This window comes from Protopterus annectens, chromosome 12.part0 (genome assembly GCF_019279795.1).
Source record: "Protopterus annectens isolate FY-2018-M chromosome 12.part0, PAN1.0, whole genome shotgun sequence".
Lineage (NCBI taxonomy): Eukaryota > Metazoa > Chordata > Ceratodontiformes > Protopteridae > Protopterus > Protopterus annectens.
Window position 1 is genome coordinate 496,677,663 of NC_056746.1, and position 21,877 is coordinate 496,699,539.

General features: G+C 41.0%; 1 protein-coding gene across 1 annotated transcript in view; it reads left to right on the forward strand.

Moving 5' to 3' along the window:
* LOC122816662 (ras-related C3 botulinum toxin substrate 1-like) overlaps nt 1-21,877 on the forward strand; it is a 581,445-nt gene that overhangs the window by 111,347 nt on the left and 448,221 nt on the right. Inside the window, exons 2-3 of the mRNA XM_044089614.1 lie at nt 3,463-3,534; nt 7,452-7,569. Coding sequence (XP_043945549.1) covers nt 3,463-3,534; nt 7,452-7,569 — 190 coding nt within the window. The remainder of the gene's footprint in view (nt 1-3,462; nt 3,535-7,451; nt 7,570-21,877) is intronic.

Below are 21,877 nucleotides of genomic sequence, written 5' to 3' on the forward strand. Positions count from 1 at the left end.
CATCAGACAAATAAAATCACATATTGTTACAGCTTAAGTACTTTCAAACAGCCATATCAATTAAACAATTAAAACCATTTTTTTTTAAATTAAAGAGATATTCCCAAAAGTGTTACAACAAAGCATGCCAAAGTGGGAATGAAAACTACAGTACTTACACTGTAAAATACATTATATATAAAATAAATTCTTTAGGTTAACTGGACATTGCAGAATATTTATCACAAAGTGAAACAAAAAAATATACAAGTAAAATAAACCAATGAAGGCAACAACTGTAAGACCTAGTCACAGTTTTTGTAACTTCCTTATATGTCTATTTCCTAATATTCTTCACCAAAAAACTTTGATACAAGCCATTCACCAAACCCAAATGTTTTGCACTGATGCACTGTGCATATGTTTAAATTAAATTTAGATTGAAGTCCCAAGTGGTAATTTATGGGGGTTATTTGAGCCCGAAACCAGTGAACGGAAAGACTTACACCATATATTATGGTTCTTATAGTGCATTGAAAAATGCACTAAAAAAAGTGAAATGTGAATTGTAGTTTATACTAAAAATATAAAATTATATTAATAATATTAATGGTATTGTTGAGTTGAACAAGCCATAGGTAGGGTAGCCTTATCTGTTCAGAGCCTTAAGGTTAAGAAGGCATTTAATAGAAATGTAGTTATTAAGACCTGGGGGCACATGGGCCGATATACGTACTTGCCATCTCAGTTCACATTCCTCCAGTCTAAGCTCCCAGGGCCCACCCCTAATATTGTGATCTACCTGTTGTAAAACAGCAAATTGGAATTGATGGTTGGGGTGTTCCATAATGTGTCTTGCCAAAGTGTTGGTAGTGTTTTTCTTCCCAGTACAGTAGGTATGTTCATATACCCTTTGTTTGATTTTTCTCTCAGATTTCCCGATATAGTATGCATCACAGGAGACACAAGTTGTTGCATAAATCACTCCTTGGGATTCACAATTAAACTTGCCCCTTATATAATACTCTTTCTCCCTCAGTCTGACCTTATTTGTAATTCTGTTAAGTCTACATTGTGGGCATCTGCCACATTTCGCCATGCCCATACCTCTTTTGTTAACCTTGTTTCTCTCCACTAAGGTTTTCAAATTAGGGCCCCTTTGGAACGTCATGAGAGGTACGTGTCCCAGTTTGATAAGACTGGTGTCCTCGTTGATGAAGGACCAGTTTTTATTAAGGATATATCTAATGTGTGTGGCATCTAGAGAAAAGGTTGTAATGAACCTGCTAGTTTTGTTATCATTAGTGTGATCCCTAGTCACTACATTGTTGACTGCCCATCCAGTATGCTCTTGCTCATACCCTTTACACACAATCGGGCGAAGGTGACCTACAATTCTCCTGTCAACTTCCTCAAAAATATTATTGAGGAACCCAATGGGTAACCTCTTTTTAAAAACATGGATTTAAGTAGTGTTCATTTGTCTATAAATTCACCATAGCAAGAGATCATTCTAGCAGCCCCAACTGCTTGCCCTTTCACAATTGCCTTTTTCTGATGTAATGGGTGGCTACTGGTAAAATGTAAAAAGGCATTAGATTAAGTGGGCTTGCGGTAGATAGTTGTTCAATATCTTTGGTTCAAACTATCCTTACTAAGAAGCACATCCAAGTAGTTGATGTCCTTATGTCCTATCTGATATGTGAAATCCAAGAATGAAGTAAATGTTTTAATGTTACAAATGAAGGCGTCAATGAGCTCCACTTCCCCTTTCCAGATAAAACACATATCATCTTGGTACCTTGTGTACTAAACAACATTCTCTTTGTATAGTGCATCATTAAATAAAAAATGCCTCTCCCAAAATGCCATTACACAATTGGCAAAACTACTGCCACAAGCTGACTCCATGGCAATCCCCGTCTTTTGTAGATAGATTGTTCCGTTAAACCACAGGAAATTGTTGGTCAGTACTAGCTCCAACAAGGTTTCAATAGTGTTTATGTCACTACTAACCATCCCCTTTAAGTGTAGGAATTCTCTAACCCATTCAATGCCTAGTACCTGTGGGATAACTGCATATAGATCTTTTATATCCACCATAAGAAAGGTAAAGCCATCTTTGTAGTCTAAATCATTAATACAATAAAGAAAACTCCATGAATCATGGCATATTTGTGATTCAGGCTTAATGTGAGGTTTAAGTTTGCAATCAATAAATTTAGCGCATGCATACGTGACTGAGCCTCTCCCATCTACTATGGGTCTAAAAGGGGGGGTTATTAATATTTTTGTGCAGTTTGGGAGAATAGAGTTAAATAGAGTTACTGTTCCCTACAGTATGTGCCACTGGAGAGCCATATGTCTTTATTAAGACAAACCAATGATGAGTGAAATGCAGTGTTCAAAGTGGGTGTCAATCTTTTCACTCTCACTGTACATTCCTTGCAAATTACAAGTGATTCTTATTGTGCTTATAGTGTAATATTTCTGCCTCTTAGAGCCAAACTGCTGAAGGTAAACAGCATGCATCACACTTCTGTTTTAATTAATTTATTTGTGTTCTGGGGTAGATCACTCATCTCCATGGACCTTTTTTAGACTAAGCCTGGTAGGGGTGCCATGTTAAGCGACTTGCTCAGAGTCATACAGTTAGGCAATGGAACTGAGGGAATCAAAACTTGCATCACTGGGCCACAGGAAACAGCTCCTTAATCCTCTAAGCCAACTGCCAAACATAATGTTTTTTACATAGTTTCAACACTGTCATGCATGTTTAATGGAGAGGTAAGATTTTCAGTTTAGTGTATAGGTCAGCTGCTGATGCCAGTGTAAGTAGTTGCCTGACAGTTTGCCTTTTTGCAATAATTTGAAAGGTAAAACTTGGTGGAGACTTTCATGCTTAACAGTCTAATGGTTATCATTTTAAAGACACCATCTGTAAGTACTTAGTCACTTAAGAGATCACAAACTCCATAGGAAAATAATGACATTTTTAATTCAACCTAAAGGCTACATATGTTAAACGTGTGATTTTTTAGTACAAGTTTTAAAGGAAATATTTGCTCAGTTCAGTGACTCCCGCAATTCCTGTGTTGAATGAAATTTCTTTATTTTTCCCCCGAGTGACCACATTCCCCTCCACAAAACACAACTCACACACTCATACACACACTTCGTGGGAGAATATCTCTAAGTACAATTTGTCTTCTGAATGGTGTATTCATTTTACGTGTAGTTTAGAATGAATTTTGTCTTAGCCACTCTTGCATAATGCAGTGCAGTTTTCATACAGACCTTGAAAGTATGAGGTATTTAGATGTCAGAATTTTTTTTTTTTTTTTAATACTGGTGTAATCTCTAGGTATAGCTCTGTAGTGGCAATTGAGTGTGTGTACATCTGTCAGAAAGCAAAGGTTTAAAATTTAATCTTGACTTGTTTTATAAAATTTACTAATGAATTTTTGTCTTTTTGTTTTACAGTGGTGTGGGTAAAACTTGTCTTCTTATCAGTTACACAACAAATGCATTTCCTGGCGAGTACATCCCTACAGTGTAAGTATCTTGTTTTTAGCTTTTTGGAAAGGATAGGTTAAGGTGGGACTGATTATTATATTTATATATTTGTTTTTGCTTACTGGGAAAGTCCAACTGTGTGGAAACCCCCTTTTCAGCAGAGGCCTGGAGAGAAAATCTCCAAGATTTAAAATACAAATTAAACAAAGACAGTCACAGTTTACATTGTCTAATCCAGTGGTTCCCAAACTTTTTCGATTCTCGACTCCCTTGTTAAATCCAGGTTTTCCCAAGGTGCCCCCGTCAAATTCTAACAAGTATACTTTGCAAAATAATATTTTTTTTTAATTAAAAGGGTTAGTTAGGTAAAAATAAATAACACACGTATTTAAGATCACAAAAATGTAATTGTAATTGAACAAATTAATAACACAGGTATTTAAGATCATAAAAAACATACATTTCAATTCAACTGTCCAGAATTTCGAAAAAGTTTGGGAACCATTGTGATGACTAAACCTAAGAACTATAGAAGATGATGTTTACCTTAAATTACACAGACTGAGGGAGATTCCTTTTTGAAACTGTGAGAACTGAACAGGCAAAAAATGGTAGGACTGTTCATGATATGGGGCAGGGCGAAATGGAAATGACATTAAAAGATACTGAAGTGTTCCTGAACGCTAAGTCACATCTGATGACATTAAAGGGAAAAGAAAAATAAGTATGGAATTTGGTTAATTACAGTGAATGATGTGTCATTCTTTATTCCCTAATATGCATGTTCAAGTTATGCTCCTGTGTCCATCCCAGCCTTGTCTGAAGCACTGAGCTTTAAATTGTTTGCCACCACAGCCTCGAGCTCCACAATACACATAATTAAAACGTATGCAGAGGGCAAGGGGTTGACATAAAACAATCAGTACTGTTGAAAGAATTGATTCACTCGTTGGTGGGCATTATAGGCTGACGTAATGTCTGCTGACAACAGGAAAAACGTGTCTACCACTCAAAGTGCGTCTCTCTTCATGTTACTGTGATGTGGGGATGGTGCTACATCTCCTCTTAGTCTGTCTAGCTCTATGCAATTCAGGGTAGTAGCAGAATCATCCACAGTGACTTCAGCCGAAGAAAATGCTGTCTACATATGGCAGCAACAAATCAGAATGATAATCCAGTGACAAAAAAGAATGAATTTCCAGCTGCCATACTGCTGCTTCTCTCCATGCCCATCTGGACTAATATGCATGTCTAGTTTAGAGTCCTTGGGGTACTGCACTAGTAGCATCTTTCACAGGACTGTGACACACAAGGACACACATTCAAGGAGATGCAACATACTCAACTAATGTACTCGTTTAAGAGCCAAAGGGTTTACACTCAAAAGTAATAGCTTATGTTTACAACAAAGACTTCTCTCAGGACATCCCACTTCCTCAATCAATGCAAAGCAGATGCTTTCAATTTACTATCAACACTAAACACCCATAACGTAAACTCTTACAACTCTTGCTTATTCGTTAACTTCTCTTATTAAGAGTTTCAGCTAGGGCAGTCCAATTTTCCATAAAACTCGGGCAAAGAGGAGATAACGTACAATACTGAAAAAGTAGCACATACAGCTTTTAGCACAACACCAGACTACTATGCCAAAGCTAATCAGGTGTAAACCTCTGCAAAATATGTTTATGCTTGCATGGGGTGCAATAAAGCAAGTTTTAAATACAGGTGGAAAGCTGACACAGAAATAATGCCAACAGGCTACCTTTCTGAATCTAGGAAGTTAGAGAAACAGGAAAGCACACAGAAAAGGCCCTTTAACAACAAAACAGGGGTTAGTGTACAGGCAAACACAATTGGGTAGAAACTGTGGTGACAGTGCGGGGGGTGAGGAAGGGGCAAGTACCTGTGTTAGGTGAGTCATGGGACTGATAATACTAGAAAAATTACTGTGGCAAAATATTTGCTGCTGTATTGTGTACATGCCTGAAGCGGTAGAAACACTGACCAAAGTAGGTCAACAAATAACCCACTGCTGGGTAACTCAAAGTCCATCTGCTGCTCAGACTCAAATGAGCACTCCACAAGTCCAATGGCTGCCTACATTATTCAAGTCTCACTGCAATTGTGACCCCACCAGACACCAACACATTACGGCCACAGGTACATACCAGTCATCTGCCTGCTGAGCACTGCCAGTGAATCCGCAACGGTTGGTTTTCAGATCGCCAGCATATCCGTTGAGCTCAGAATCCGAGCTGAGTTCTCTGCTGCCAGCCAGACTCTCTGTGGTGCCACTGTACAAGCTCATCTGTTCCACAGCATCCCGGTTCCTCTCCTAACTGTTTTCCATAGTCCCCAGCTATGTCCACTCATCCGTAAAGACAAAATGTTACTGCCGAACAATAATCACAGCCAGCCGCAAAATAAACCACAAACTAATAAGTTTAGTAACTAAGCTTATTAGTTTACGGCGCCCCTGTGAGGAAGCTGCAGCTCCCCATGGCACCGCTGCGCACACTTTGGGAATCCCTGGTCTAATCAGTAACACAAAGTGGGCAGTTCCAAGATTACAATTGCATTTTTAACAGTGAGTGCCATAATTTACATTGTAAGCATTTACATAGTAGAAACATGCTCCTAAAATGACTAAAATCTAGAAAATTAGTTTACTACTAAATGTACAGTTGTCACTTGTTGAATTTGATGTACAGAATAGTTATGCTTTTAATACAAAGTATCTGTATATAAGAATCTAAAAACTTCTAAAATATTTTGTAGTTCATTAGTTTTGGTTGTATCTTTTGCCAGTATTTGTTTAGCTTTTATGATATTTCTTAATCTTAAGTGTGATAAGAAAATTTGCTTCAGGTTGTGTACTATTAAAACCCTATCAAGATATTAGATGATAGTTGGACCTTGTTTAGTAAATAAATATGTAAACAAATTGTGGCACATCTTAGGTTATCCGACAGTGTTATTGCTAGGGAAATAGAAGCTCAGTGATTTAGAAAACCTTTTCAGTTTTTTCAGTTATTACTCATGATAGTGGAGCTAGAGTCATTATCATAATGTGTTACTCAGGCTGCCTTTGGCAGGAGTTCAACAATGTCACTATGTTTAGATGTCAGGAAAAAATGTTGTTGTGGCAGATTTGCCTGCACCATTTGGAATTCCATTGCAAATAGTGTTTTTCTACTGTAGAAAGGAGTGATATTTTTACCTTAAGTGCTTACCCTGATCTTCTGCTCTGTATGCTGTGCAGCTCATCAGTAAGGAAAGGAAAATGAGATTAATCAGACAGGTTGCAGCTGTAGATACGCAGGTCTGGTTCTGTAACTTATGTAGTTGGGACCAGTCTATATGCATGAGGTATAGTATCTGTGAACTGTGTACAGTATTACGGATAGTCTTTTGCATGAGTGCTTCATGACTGGAATACTGTGGCTAAATGGTGGAGTCATACCTAGGACATGGTCTTACTCTGTTGTGTAGCAGTCTCTATGATTCATTAAGGATTTTGGTATGCTAATATGCCCTACTCTGTGGGGCACATTTTGTTCATAAATTTTTCCTATTGTCTTCTTAAAAAAGCTCATTATATGCCTTGTCATTTGGGTGCAGAAAACATTTGGAACTTGCATGTGAGGTAATTGGAAGAATGCAAGAGATGTATTTCAGGGTCCAGGTTATACAGATCATCTAAAAGTAGTGGCATCTACATGAACTATAAGGCGAACAGTGCAGTATATTTGTTAGAATAATGTTATTTTCTGAGATGTTCATTACTTTTAAGTAGCTTCATGTTTACTACTCATGCATTACTAAACCCAGCTGCTTAGGGCAAATGAGCAGTAGAATGTAAGGCATAAGAAGAGTTGTAAGAAATGAACTACATGCATTGATGGTGTCAAAAATAAGTAGTGAGTAAAACTATCATTCTGTTTCATTACTAGTTTTGACAATTACTCTGCAAATGTGATGGTTGATGGGAAACCAGTAAATTTGGCTTTATGGGACACAGCTGGACAAGTCGACTATGACAGGCTACGCCCTTTATCATATCCAGAGACAGTAAGTTTTCTTAGTTATTTGGGATTGCATTTATGAAATGCTTGTGTTATAAATACTGAAGGTAAAAGTTCCCTTCTAATCAGTAATACAAATAATTTAATTTTCTGGTAAGAGCATCTCACCATGTAAGTTTGTGGTCTACTTGAAAGAAGAAGCTTTATTTCAAGTCTTATAGTATGGTATACACAATGAAAGTGATAGCTGAATGGATGTATTTGTGTATATGGAGAAACTGTGAAAATTATGACTGGCATGATCATTTGGCTGCACATGTGAACTACACTTGGGTGTATCCTTCAAAATGACATAGCAAAGAATATTGCTTTTTTCCTTGCACCCTGTGCTTAAGTCTTACCACCCCCAGTCTCCAGTGCTCTGAAGTTATGGGTAACATATTCTTCACTTTAGAAAGTTTGGATTACAGATGTATTCACGCTTGCAGCTATTGAGTGAATGTAAAGCTCTGGAAGATTACTAGTTTCCAAAGTGTCCTGCTGCTGTGCTGAAGTTTTTTTTAATTCATTGATAAGAAAATTTGGTACACGTTTGTTAATAAATGGTTCACTGAGTGAAAGGTATTTCCCAGAATTCAGGTAGAACTTTAAGCATAGCTGAAATGAACCTGATCAGTAGAATTTTTAGTTTTGTTTCACATGCTTGAAGTTCATTGAGCAATTTATTCAACTTTTTTACTGAATAAAATGTTGATTGTATGATAAGGGAGCACTGCTTGTCAGCTGTTAAAGTGATGGCACTTAATCTACAATATATTTGAACCTTGTACTTACCACTCTTTGTAAAATGGATTTGATAGAGTAGAGTTTAAACATCTAACTACAACATCGGTGACCCATTATAAATAGTAGGCTTACACCTGAATTTGCAACACATAAAACAAAAAAAATATATAAAATACCCGCTCAGCGTTGTAACGGTACACCTTTATTGTAAAAGCAAAGGACGCAGTAAAAATCCATGTTTAACTAAGCCCTTTCACCCGACATTGGGCATCATCAGAGTTAACGTGGATGTTACAAACTTCAGTTTTATACCCTTAAAATCAAGCACTTAATTATCTCATTTCCTGTTTCCAAAAATGAAACATATAAATGCTATATATGAATAAACATTGTATACACATTAAAATAACAAGACATTCCTTATATAATTATAAAAACTTCAAATCCACCTGCAACAGTGTATAAAATATGTATGCAACAGAAATATATATATATATATATATATATATATATATATATATATATATATATATATATATATGTATATGAGTAAATGTGTTGATCAACACCCCCCAAAGCCTAACCTACTGAATGATTGAATAGATAGAATACATTAGTGATGTTAATACCTGATGTTAAACCTAGATAAATAGTGAGACCCCGGCCCATTACTGTTTTACAGTCATTAAATAATGGTTGCTCTCTTTTTCAAAATTGCTTTGATGGAAATAAAATTATTGATTCCTGGGGGTACATAGGCATTCAGACTAATCTGCCACTCAGTTTCCCTAATTTTTACATCTAACTTAGGTCACTCCCTCTTTTGTTGACAATCACAAAAAATAAAAATGTTTTAAAATTCGTGTATTTGATGCTATACATATATAATGCACTGCATTCTTTCTTATTTTTTATGTCATGAACATGTTCTGAAATCCTTTTCTTGAGTTTCTTGACAGTTTTCCTGACACAGAATGACAGGCATCCTGTACAGGATATGACGTAAACCACATAACTTGTCTTGCAGTTACATTTACCAGGACATTCAAGGTTTCTGTGATATCCTGGAATAGATATGTACAGACCATCATTGATGTATTTGCAATATCTGCAGAACCCACATTTTCCCATGTGTGATCTGTAAGTAATGAATCCTGTCTGCTGACCTGACTCAAGTAACTCTTTTAAATTTCTTCCTCTGCTGAATGTTGTCTTTAGCCTCATGCCCAACTTTAATTTTAAATTGTTGTCAAATATGTCTTCCCAAAACATATTTAATCTAGAAATTATCTCACGGGCATATTCGTTGAACTCAATAACTATCACATCATGTCCAAAATCACCTGCCTCCTCCCTGTAGACACTCTGTCCATTACCTTCTATTTTCAAAATGGGGGTAAATATACTCTTCCAATTTTTTAACAACTTCCCTCTTTATCTTAGACAAAAATTTGATGGGATATCCCCTATCAATAAGCATGTCCACCAACTTATTCATTTCCAGTAAAAAACTCTCGTCTTCACTGGTCAGTCAAGACAGTCTGAACATCTGTCCCTTTGCTACACTTTTCTTGTGTTGCAAGGGGTGGCAGCTGTCAAATCTTAACAGGGAATTAGAGCTATGTTTTCTTTCTAAAAATAGAAGATGTAATGATGCGTCTTGTAGTGTCCCTCTTAATGAGTATGTCAAAGTAGTCAATTTCTTTATCATTCTGTACGTGAATTTTAAAAATTCAGTTGTCCTACTCAAATATTTCACGAATTCCTGAGCCTCCTCAACTGTGCCTTTCCAAAGGACTAGATTGTCATCCAAAAATCGCAAATAACATTTAATTTAATTTTGGTAGGCTGAATGGAACACAGATTTTGTCTTTCATTCTGCCATGACTACATTTGAAAACACTGATGCGCACTTTGCGCCCATAGCCACCCCATTTTTTTTGACAGAATATTTTGCCCTCAAAGAACACAGAATTGTAGATAAATACTAATTCCATCATCTTGACGAAAAAATTTTTTACTTTTGTTTGCTCAAACCTTCCCATGTCCACAAGTGCCTGTCTGTAGCATCCAAGGCCCAACTGATGAGGAGTAACACCAAACAAATTTACAACATCTACCGCTAGGAAGATGAAATCTTCCCTCATGTCTATGTCCCTCAAAATTTTGAGGCAATGCCATGAGTCCCTAAGTATGTACTTTTTGTCCTGTACTATATGTTTTGGGTGATAATCAATATATGCAGCTAGGGGTTCCGTTTTGGATTTCCTGGCAGAGACTATGTGTCTGAAAGGGGGGGGGGGTTGTCCACACTTTTGTTAATTTTGGGTATACCGAACCCAGTATAATTGGAGTGTTAACAAGGAGATAATCCAGTTTACCCTTGGTGATAACCCCTTGAAAAAAGAAGTCTTGTAAAAATAAGTCTATCTTCCTGTATGCTCTATGTACCTCATTTCGGGATACCCTCTCATATGTAACTGTTTAATTCAAAATGTTGAACATCTCACTAACATAATCTAATTGATTCATGATAACGAGTCCCCCTCCTTTATCAGGTTTCAGGACCCTGTGGTCCCTAGACTGAATGAGTTCATTCAAACATTTTCTCTCCTCCTATGTTAAATTGTGCTCACTCAGGATGTTGGTGTTACAAATCCTTCTAAATTTACCCTCACAGGCACGTTCAAAGCCCATCACCATCAGGTTGTTAGGAGGAATAAATGTGCTTTTTCTCTTTAAACCCACATCAGATGAACATTGTGCTGTGTTATTTCTTGCATTGAAATAACATTTTCAAATGCATTTCATTAATATCAAGATTGCTCAAATTATTGCAGCGTAAAACTGTGATATTCAGAAATGCTAGTAACAGTAGTCACAGGGTCTCGTCTGACCATGATATTGGTATTGGACTCTTCTAAATCATTTTCCACTGACATATTGTTCAGAAAAAAAGAGTCCCATAAACCATCCATAAATTCATTGGTATTATCTAACATGTCCATTCTAGTATCCATATCCACATTAGTTGTGATTGTTGCATTCTCTTCCAGATGTACAGCTGTGTTTTCAACTACATTTACAAGTCTATTTTCAATTACATTTACATGTTCATGTGGCTCCTTTTCCCTTTCCCACTCCCCCTCCATGCTGGCCAGTTGGTTTGCCAGTAATTGTTCCTTTTCCAAGTTTGTTGGTCCCTATTTTTCAGGCGCTCTGAGCATTGTATCTGGGGTGAATGAGGTAAAAAATGTTCCCCATGCTCTTCATTCGCATTAAAGTCATCGTTGCTAGTCATGTTTCCACCCCTGTTGTTTACCCTACTCACATGAGCAGTGCTATTCGTGTGTACTTGGGCCCCAACATCTTGTCTACATAGAGGAAGGTGTGGGGTAGGCTTTCTTGTTAACATAGTCTTTGGTGTCCCTGTTCAATTTGTTAATTTTCCTATTGACGTTGTCCCTCTCATACTTATCTAAATCAGAAAACACTTTGTGAATTGTTCAGTCATGCTATCAAACAAGAGGTCACTTTTGATACTGTGGTCTAGATGTTCATCGTGTTACCCTGCTGCAGTCATCACACTTGGGTTATCCTGTCATCAGGCGGTCCCGCAGTCGGCCGGATTTCCAAAGTCTTGGTCTGTCGTCGGTTGCTGTCGCCTCATCCCTGACGTCAGTGCGCCAGGGGTACATATATTGCAACCGACGCCATTTTCTTCAGTCTTTCTTGCCGTGTGGTGCCCGAAGCAGAAGCAGTTCGCAAGTGCCGGTTGGCCGACTCCTGAGATTTTTGAATTCGAATTTCAGACCGAAGTCTTCTATAAAGCTAAGTACCCCGTTGGGGAAACTTTTCTTGCCTCAGACCGATGTCAGAAAAAGTTAACAATTGTATTTCTTGTGGGAAGCAAATACCTGATAAGAATTTTCATTCTTATTGCATACCTTGCCTAGGCCCTGATCACGACGTCACTTCTTGTCTTTTTTGTGCTAGATTTAATAAACGTACTATTAAAAGACGATTTGATTTCCCACGACACTTTTTTGGTAGAAAATTTAACTATAACATGCCGTCTGAGCTACCGACTACCGGCGTGCACAAAAAACGCAGGGACAAGGACCGACATCCCAGGCCTAAGCCCGATTCCGAGGCCTCGGTTGATCTGGTCTCCGGTTCTCCGGTTATCAGTGAGGCTCTGACGCAGCCTCTGACTACCACAGTTCTGGAATCCGAGACTGCTACAGATATTTTGATGGAATGTACTAGGCCGACGCAGCCTTTTACTTCGGGCCCTACCGACGATTTACCTTCCAAGGACGTCGGTACTTCTGAAACGCCATCGGTTTCTGAAGGCGTTTTCAGACCGACGACCCTTACAGTCAAAACGTTTTCCAAGTCGAAGACTCCTTCTAAATCGAAAAAGGCTTCACTTCAGTCTCCTGTTCAAGGCCCTATGCCTAAGAAACAGATGCTCAAAATGGCTGAAGATTTGATTTCTCTTATCAGGGGTTCACAGCCTCCTCCTGACAAAAGGCCTAGACAAGAGAAAGATTCTGCTTCCTCTGAACAACTATCTGTTTCTTCGGATTCCTCTGAGGACCAAGACTATTCCTTCTCTCCTTTTGAAGATTCTGATGCTGAGGAATCTATTCCCTCAGCTTCCCCTCCAGAAGATTACTCTTTTGGGGAACTTTACACACTATGAGGGAACATTTTCACTGGGAAGGTCAGGATTACTCTGATTCCAAGAAAAGGCTGAGAGAGTTTCTTTTACTCCCCCAATACAGACCTCTAGCCATCCCTCCTGTTTTGGATATTGTGGATGATGTCTACTTAGAATCCAGTTTCAACCCTGACTCTCTACCTCCTGCCCCGGCCAAGCCTGACAGATACTACAGAGTGCCTGATTCCCACAAATTCCTTTACAAAAGCCCAGTAGCTGACCCAGAGACTATCTCCCAGGGTCCCAAGGGGGCTAAGGCTTCCATGGCTAAAAATCCAGTACCTTCTGAAAGGGATTCAAGAGCACTAGACAGATGGGGGGAAAAAGGTTTACACCTCAGCCACTTTAGCTATGAGAGCACTAAACTGTCAATTTCATATGCTTAAGTATCAGCAATTTCTGATCTCTCATTTAAAACAAAAGATAACCACCTTACCTCAACAATCTGAAATGAAAGAAGTACAGGATTTGTTGCACGCCACCGAGCAGGTGGGCAAACATGCCTTACAATGTGGGTTTGATTCTTTAGAGGCCTCCTGCAGAGCAGCTGTCACTGGATCAGTTATACGTAAGCATGCCTGGTTAAAAGAACAAAGTCTGCCTGATCATGTTAAAGCAAAACTATTAGATGCTCCCTTACAGCAGGATGTTCTTTTTGCTGTTAAAGCAGAAGAAGTTTTAAAGAAAATGGAAGATAAGGCGAAATCAATGCAGACAGTCAAAGACTTTCTACAAGTACAACCCCCCCGCTTCAGCAGAAACTGGCCAACAAAAAATTGGTCCTTTCCAGCCACTGACAGGCCTCAGAGGGGTAAATACAGGCGCCCAAGGGGCAGAGGACAACCACAAGCTCAGTATAAGCCTCGCCAATGGGGCACTCCAACCCAGAAGGGAGGAGAAGACAGGTCTCAACCCACCAGAAGGCAAACTCAATGACTTGCACCTCAGCTGGCCAAACAAAGCTCTTTTGTCAGCCCCCTTGGGGAGAAAAGTAGCACTATTTGCAGACAACTGGCACATGGTCACAAAGGAAAAATGGGTCCTAGACATAATTTTATGAGGATACAGATTCCACTTTCACACCTTGCCAATAAAAAGAGGAACGCCAAACCTGCCACAAATTCAAAGGGCAGAGGCTCAAAAACAAATTGCAGCTCTCATGGCCATGAGAGCCATTCAAATGGTACCAACTCACGAGCAAGGCCAAGGATTTTACTCAAGACTCTTCCTAGTACCCAGGAAAGAAAATGCTTGGAGACCAATTCTGGACCTTTCAATTCTAAACACTTACTTACAGGTTCCCAAATTCAAGATGCTAACACTACAGCAGCTACTTCCCATGTTGGGCAAGGAAGCATGGCTGGTAACGTTGGACCTCAAGGAGGCATACCTGCATGTCCCTGTCAGACAAAGTTGCAGAAGATACCACCGTTTCATTGCAGGTTCAACCCATTATCAATTCTCTGCACTGCCCTTTGGCTTATCTACTGTGCCCAGAGTATTCACAAAATGCCTGGCACCAGTAATTGCATACTGCAGACAAAGAGGAATTCAAATATATCCATATCTGGACGACTGAGTCATCCAAGCAGAAAGAAAAGACATTCTCTTACAACATCTGGCTTTTGTGAAGCATCTACTAAATTGTCTGGGGTACACAGTAAACGAAAAGAAGTCAAAACTAGTACCCTCACAAAAAATTACATTCCTGGGTGCCAGCTTGGACACAACGGCCCAGAAGGCTTATCTTACACCAGACAAGCAATTACAACTGACTCAATATTTCAAGACAATGGCAACAAAGACCCAATTAACTGCAAGAAAAATTCTGCAGGCTTTGGGCTTCATGGCATCTTGCATTCTGATAATACCATTTGCAAAACTGCATATGAGGAAATTACAGTGGTACCTAAAAAGCGTATGGTCTCAACACAGCCACAGCTTGGACACAGTGATATCTCTCATTCTCTGCCTTCAACAGGAATTTCTATGGTGGGCACAGGCATGTCACCTCAGCAAGGATCAGCCTTTCATCTTGCCCCCACACAGGCAAACTATCACAACAGATGCTTCAGACTATGCCTGGGGGGCACATATGGCAGGGCAATGCATTCAAGGCCTATGGACTGCAGAACAAAGAAAACTGCACATAAACCAAAAAGAGATGCTAGCTGTACAGAAAGCTCTGACAGCTTTCAAGGATCTACTACAGCCAGGACAACTTGCAATAAAGACGGACAACACCATAGTAATGTGGTACATAAACAAACAAGGGGGCACACATTCCTACCCTCTTTGCAGGCAAGCAATAATCTTATGGAACACAGCTCTGGCCGACCAAGTCCAGTTACAGGCTCAGTTCCTGCCAGGACAGAAAAACACATTGGCAGACGACCTAAGCAGAAACATCAAAGATCCCCACGAGTGGAAGCTAGACCCACAAATATTTACAATGATAACTCAAAGATGGGGTCTACCAAATATAGACCTGTTTGCCAGTCCTCAAAACTACCAGCTGACAAAATTTTGTACAAGGACATTCCACCATCAAGCTTGGAAAGTGGACGCTCTCTCCTTCAGTTGGAAAAACCTGACAGCATATGCCTTTCCTCCATTACCTCTTCTCACAAAGGTTCTTTTGAAGGTCAAAAAGGAGAAACCTCGACTGATTCTCATAGCCCCAGACTGGCCACGCCAGCACTGCTACCCGCTATTGAAGAATATGGCTCACAGCCCACCATGGATATTGCCTCAAATTCCTCATTTACTCACAGCAAGACAAGCAGATTCTACACAGCCAGATCAAAACCTTAAACCTGGCTGCATGGCAAATCAATTAAGCATCCCACCAGCCCCTCTTTCACAAGCAGTACTGGATGTTATTCTAGAGGCCAGGAGGCCAAGCACCAGGAAGGCTTACTCGGACAAATGGAAAAGGTTTTGTGCTTGGAACCAAGCTAAAGGCCAAGACACAACTCAGCCTCATATGCCTCACATTCTGCAGTATTTAGCTGAAATGTTGCATAAAGGACTTTCCTTCTCCTCTATTAAAATCCATGCTTCAGCTATTTCAGCTCACTACGACACTAATCCACCTTTATTTTCAAATCCTCTTCTAAGGCAGTTCCTCAGAGGGGCAAAAAACATTAGACCACCTAGAAGAGCCCCTACACCAACATGGGACCTCAACTTTGTTCTAGAAAAACGAACGCTACCTCCCTTTGAACCAGCTTTTTCTGCAAACCTTCAGTTCCTATCCTGGAAGACTGCCCTGCTCCTGGCAATAACTTCTGCTAGGAGAGTCTCAGAATTACAGGCACTTATGGCAGTGGAATCTTTCCTCATTTTCCATCAAGGCAGAGTTTCTCTATGAACTAATCCTTCCTTCATGCCTAAGGTGGTTTCCAGTGTAGCTTTAAATCAAACCATCCACCTACCCACTTTCTTCCCCAATCCACAGAACAATGGTGAGAGACTCCTGCATTCCTTGGACATTCACAGGCAACTTCATTACTACTTGGATAAAACTAAGGCTTTCAGAAAAACTGACCAGCTCTTTGTTTCCTATGCTACAGCTTCTCAAGGGAGGGCCATATCCAAGCAAACCATTTCTAAATGGATAGGCCATTGCATACGATTCTGCTATACCCATCATGGGAAACCAGTTCCTCCTACCATTAGATCCCACTCTACCAGGGCAACAACGACCTCTACTGCCTTTCTCAGGGGGGTTCCTACCAAGGAAATTTTAGAAGCTGCAATTTGGAGTTCTGTACACACCTTCACCAAACACTATCACTTACCTCTTTATTCTAAGTCCAGGGCAGGCTTCGCCTCTGCAGTTCTGCAGGTCTTCATTGTCTCCACTAACCCTCTATGATGCCTCCACTCTACCTTAGCTTTGGGACTCAACCCAAGTGTGATGACTGCAGCAGGGTAACATGATGAACATAGTACAGTTTTGTACCTACCATAAATGTAGATGTTCGAGTGATGTCCTTCAAGGATGCATCTGCAGTCATAACATATGGGTTGTCCTGCCTCAGGCAGCCCTTCGGTCGGCCGGATTCCAAAGTCTAGGTCTGGCCTCGGCTGATGTCGCACTTCACCCGACGTCATAGCTCCTGGGGTATAAAGGCATCAGCCGACGCCATTTTCCTCAGTCTTTCTTGCCGCGTGGTGCCCGAAGCAGAAGCTGTTCGCAAGTGCCGGTCGGTCAGATCCAGAGATTTCAACTACCGAAGACTTCTAAAAAAGCTAAGTACCCCGTTGGGGACTCTTTCTTGCCTCAGCCGATGTCAGACAAAGTAAATAATTGTTTAACTTGTGGGAAACAAATACCTCATAAGGATTTCCACTCTTACTGCCTTCCTTGCTTAGGCCCAGACCACGACGTATCAGCTTGTTTAGCCTGTGCTTCCTTCAACCGACGGACACTTAGACGTCGGTCGGAGTTTGCAGAAGAGTTCTTTGGCTCCACTTTTGCATATAAAATGCCGTCGGAGACTCCGACTACACATTTAGCTAAAAAAACGCAAGGAAAAGGACCGACACTCACGGCCCGCGGTTTCAGCTGAAACCACGGTTAGGCCTACCGCGAGTGTCTCAGTTTCGGCTGAAACCAAGACCTCGGCTCTCCCTTCGGCGGAAAGCATGCCTCCGATGACCGAGGCCACACAGGCCATAGCTGAGTCGGCTACAGAAATTCCTGCTGAAGAAGCAGGCACACAAGATTTGTCTGACACTATTCCGTTGGACATCTCTACTCCTGCACGTGGGGCAGCTAGACCCCCTGCTTCTATGTCTATCAAGGCCTTTTCCAGGGCTAAAGCAGCCAAACTTTCCAAGGCCTTACCTACAAAAGCTCCCTCTCACAGGCCTACCTCAAGTTCCCAGATTCTCAGCCTTGCTGAGGACCTTATTTCTCTGATCAGGGGATCCCAACCTCACCCAGACAGGGCCTCACAACCCCCTCCTGATAAGAGGCCAAGGACTGAACCCCCTGAACCTCTCTCCTCTGACTATTCCTCGGATGGTTCAGATTTATCTGACCATCAGGAAGGCCCATACTCACCTTATGAGGATTCTGATGCAGAAGACTCCATTCCTTCTGCCTCACCTCCAGAAGAATTTTCATTTGGGGAAACCCTACACTCAATGAGGGAACACTTCCAATGGCAGGGTCAGGATTTTTCTGATTCTAGGAAAAGGCTAAGGACTTTTTTACACTTACCACAGCATAGGCCTTTAGCCATACCACCTGTACTATCAGTTGTTGATGATGCATACGATGATGCCAGTACTGCCCCTGATTCTCTTCCCCCGGCCCCTGCCAAACCTGACAGATACTGCAGGGTCCCGGATTCTCACTTCCACTTGTATAAGGCTCATGCTGCAGACCCAGAAACCATTTCTCACGGCCCTAAAGGTGTTGCAGCTGCCTCTGCCAAAAACCCACTGCCCTCTGAAAGGGAATCTAGAGCATTAGAGAGATGGGGTAAAAAGGTTTATACTTCTGCTACTCTTTCTGCCAGGGCTTTAAACTGTCAATTTCACATGATACAGTACCAGGAATTTTTGTTAGATCAGCTGAATAAAAAGCTGGCCTTTCCTGAACCTTTAGACCGTAAGTCCATTCAGGATTTGGTACACAACTCTCAGCAGGTCAGTAATCATTTCTTAAAATGTGGCTATGATGCACTGGAGGCTTCATTTAGATCAGCTATGACTGGAGCAGTGATTCGAAGGCATGCCTGGTTAAAAGAACAATCCTTACCAGACCATGTTAAGTCTAAACTCCTAGATGCCTCTATGGAAAACAAAGTTTGTTTGGCTCCCCTGCACAGGAGGTTCTAAAGAAAGTGGAAGAAAAAGCAAAATCTGTCCAAACAGTCAAGGATTTTTTGCAGGTCCAACCTCCGAGGTTTAGCAGAAATTGGCCTTCAAAGAATTGGTCCTTTCCAGACACCTCCAGAGCACAGAGAGGCAGAAATAGATGCCCAAGAGGCAGAGGTCAATCTAGGGGTGTCTACAGGGGTCGTCAGTGGCAACCTGCCAACCAGAGAAGTGCCGCCACAGCTGCGACTGCAACCACTTCCACAGGACAGACACAATGACTTGGCTCTGATTCCGCCTACCAGGGAACAACTGGAAGCAGGAAAGCTAGCTTTATTTTCAAAAAACTGGCATTGCATTACAGGAGAGAAATGGACTTTACAAACAATAGACAAGGGCTACAGGTTTCACTTCCACACTCTACCAAAAAAGAGAGGAATGCCAAACCTTCCACCAAGCCAGACATCAGAGGCTCTAAAACAAATCATCAGCTTACTAAGGATGAGAGCAATAGAAAAGGTACCATCTATGGAACAAGGCCAAGGATTTTACTCCAGACTATTCCTTGTACCAAGAAAAGAAAATCAATGGAGGCCTATTCTCGACTTGTCCGCACTGAACACATACCTCATTGTTCCAAAATTCAAAATGCTGACCCTACAGCAACTTCTTCCCATGTTGGGCAAGGAGTCTTGGCTGGTGACTCTAGATCTCAAGGAGGCATACCTGCACGTCCCTATACGACCAGATTGCAGAAGACACCTCAGATTTCTTGCAGGATCAGATCATTATCAATTCTCAGCATTGCCCTTTGGCTTATCTACTGCGCCCAGAGTATTCACGAAATGCCTGGCATCAGTAATTGCTCATTGCAGGCTTCAGGGAATTCAAATCTACCCATACATGGACGACTGCCTAATACAAGCGGACAATAAGACAAAATTAATAAAGGATTTGGCCTATGTCATACAACTGCTGCAAGCCTTGGGATACACAGTCAACATACAAAAGTCAAGACTAGTGCCATCCCAAAGGATAACATTTTTGGGTGCAGAACTGGACACAATAACTCAAATGGCTTTTCTCACAGAGGAAAAACAAAAGCAACTACCAGTCTATTTCATGGCATTAACAAGACAAACTCAGTTTACTGCAAGGAAAGTCCTGCAGGCCCTGGGTTACATGGCATCCTGCATAATCTTAATCCCACATGCCAGGCTGCATATGAGAAAGTTACAATGGTACCTAAGGAATGTATGGTCTCAACACAAACACAGTCTAGAAGCCCTGATACCAATCATTCCATGTCTGAAAAAAAAAAAAAAAAAATTCCTGTGGTGGGCTCAGGCCTGTCAGATAAACAGAGGATTGCCTTTCCACAAACCACATCCAAGGCAGACCATCACCACGGACGCCTCAGACCTAGGCTGAGGGGCACACATGGAAGACAAGTGTATCCAAGGCCTATGGTCCCAAGACCAGCTGAATCTACACATAAATCTAAAGGAGATGCTGGCAGTGAAGCATGCAATCGAGGCATTCAGACCATTCCTCCAGCTAGGACACCTGCTGATAAGGACAGACAATACCACAGTCATGTGGTACATCAACAAACAGGGAGGCACACATTCATACCCTCTATGCCGGATGGCAATGGACCTGTGGAACTTGGGACTGAATCTCAACATCCAACTGCAGGCCAGATTTGTACCAGGGAAAGAGAATTCACTAGCAGACAGCTTAAGCAGAACTACCACGGATGCTCACGAATGGATGCTGCATCCAGATATCTTCAAAACCATAACAAAGAAATGGGGAATGCCAGAGATAGACCTGTTCACCTCCCCACTCAACCACCAACTGAAGAAATTCTGCTCAAGAGTATATCACCGACTTGCCTGGAGGGTGGACTCCCTTTCTTTCAGCTGGAAGGCCCTGACAGTATATGCCTTTCCACCTCTCCCCTTGATGTACAAAGTTCTACTGAAGATCAGAGAGAAACAGCCAAAGGTAATTCTGATAGCTCCAGACTGGCCAAGGCAATATTGGTACCCGCTACTGAGAAGCATGTCTCGGATGCACTCATGGCCTCTACCTCTATGTCCTTTACTTCTAACGCAGAACAACTACAAGACCCTGCATCCAAACTTAAAAACGCTGCAGCTAACTGCTTGGAAAATTGCATAAAACAAAAACAAACTGATTTATCTCAAAAGGTTAAGGACATTATCCTGGAGGCTCGCAGACCCTCCACAAGGAAAACATATTCAGCCAAATGGAAAAGATTCCTCATTTGGAGTGCAGAAAAGGGAGAAAATGTCACACTGGCAAACCTAGCACACATCCTGGAATACTTAGCAGAACTGTTCCACAATGGCCTGTCCTATTCTTCCATTAAGATTCATGCATCAGCAATTTCAGCAGAGTACAACATGGATCCTCCTGTCTTCTCTCATCCTCTCCTCAGACAATTTTTGAGAGGGATCAAAAATGTAAAGCCTCCAAGGAAACCACCTCTGCCTGCATGGGATCTCAATTTTGTGCTAGAAAAATTAACACTTCCCCCTTTTGAACCAGCAGCAACAGCAGACTTACAGTTCTTATCTTGGAAAACTGCCTTCCTGCTAGCAATCACTTCAGCAAGAAGGGTATCTGAGTTACAGGCATTTATGGCAGTGCAGCCTTTCCTTATCTTCCACCAGGATAGAGTGTCTCTGAGAACCAATCCTACTTTTATGCCAAAGGTGGTATCCAGGGTATCCTTGAACCAAGCTATTCATTTACCTACATTCTTCCCCAACCCACAGAACAGGGGGGAAAAACTACACACCTTGGATGTACACAGACAACTGCGCTACTATGTGGACAGAACTAAGGCCAGCAGAAAAACTGACCAACTTCTGGTAGCATATGCAACAGGAGTGCAAGGACAAGCAATTTCAAAACAGACAATCTCAAAATGGTTAGGAAATTGCATTCGATTCTGCTACTCATTTCATGGAAAGAC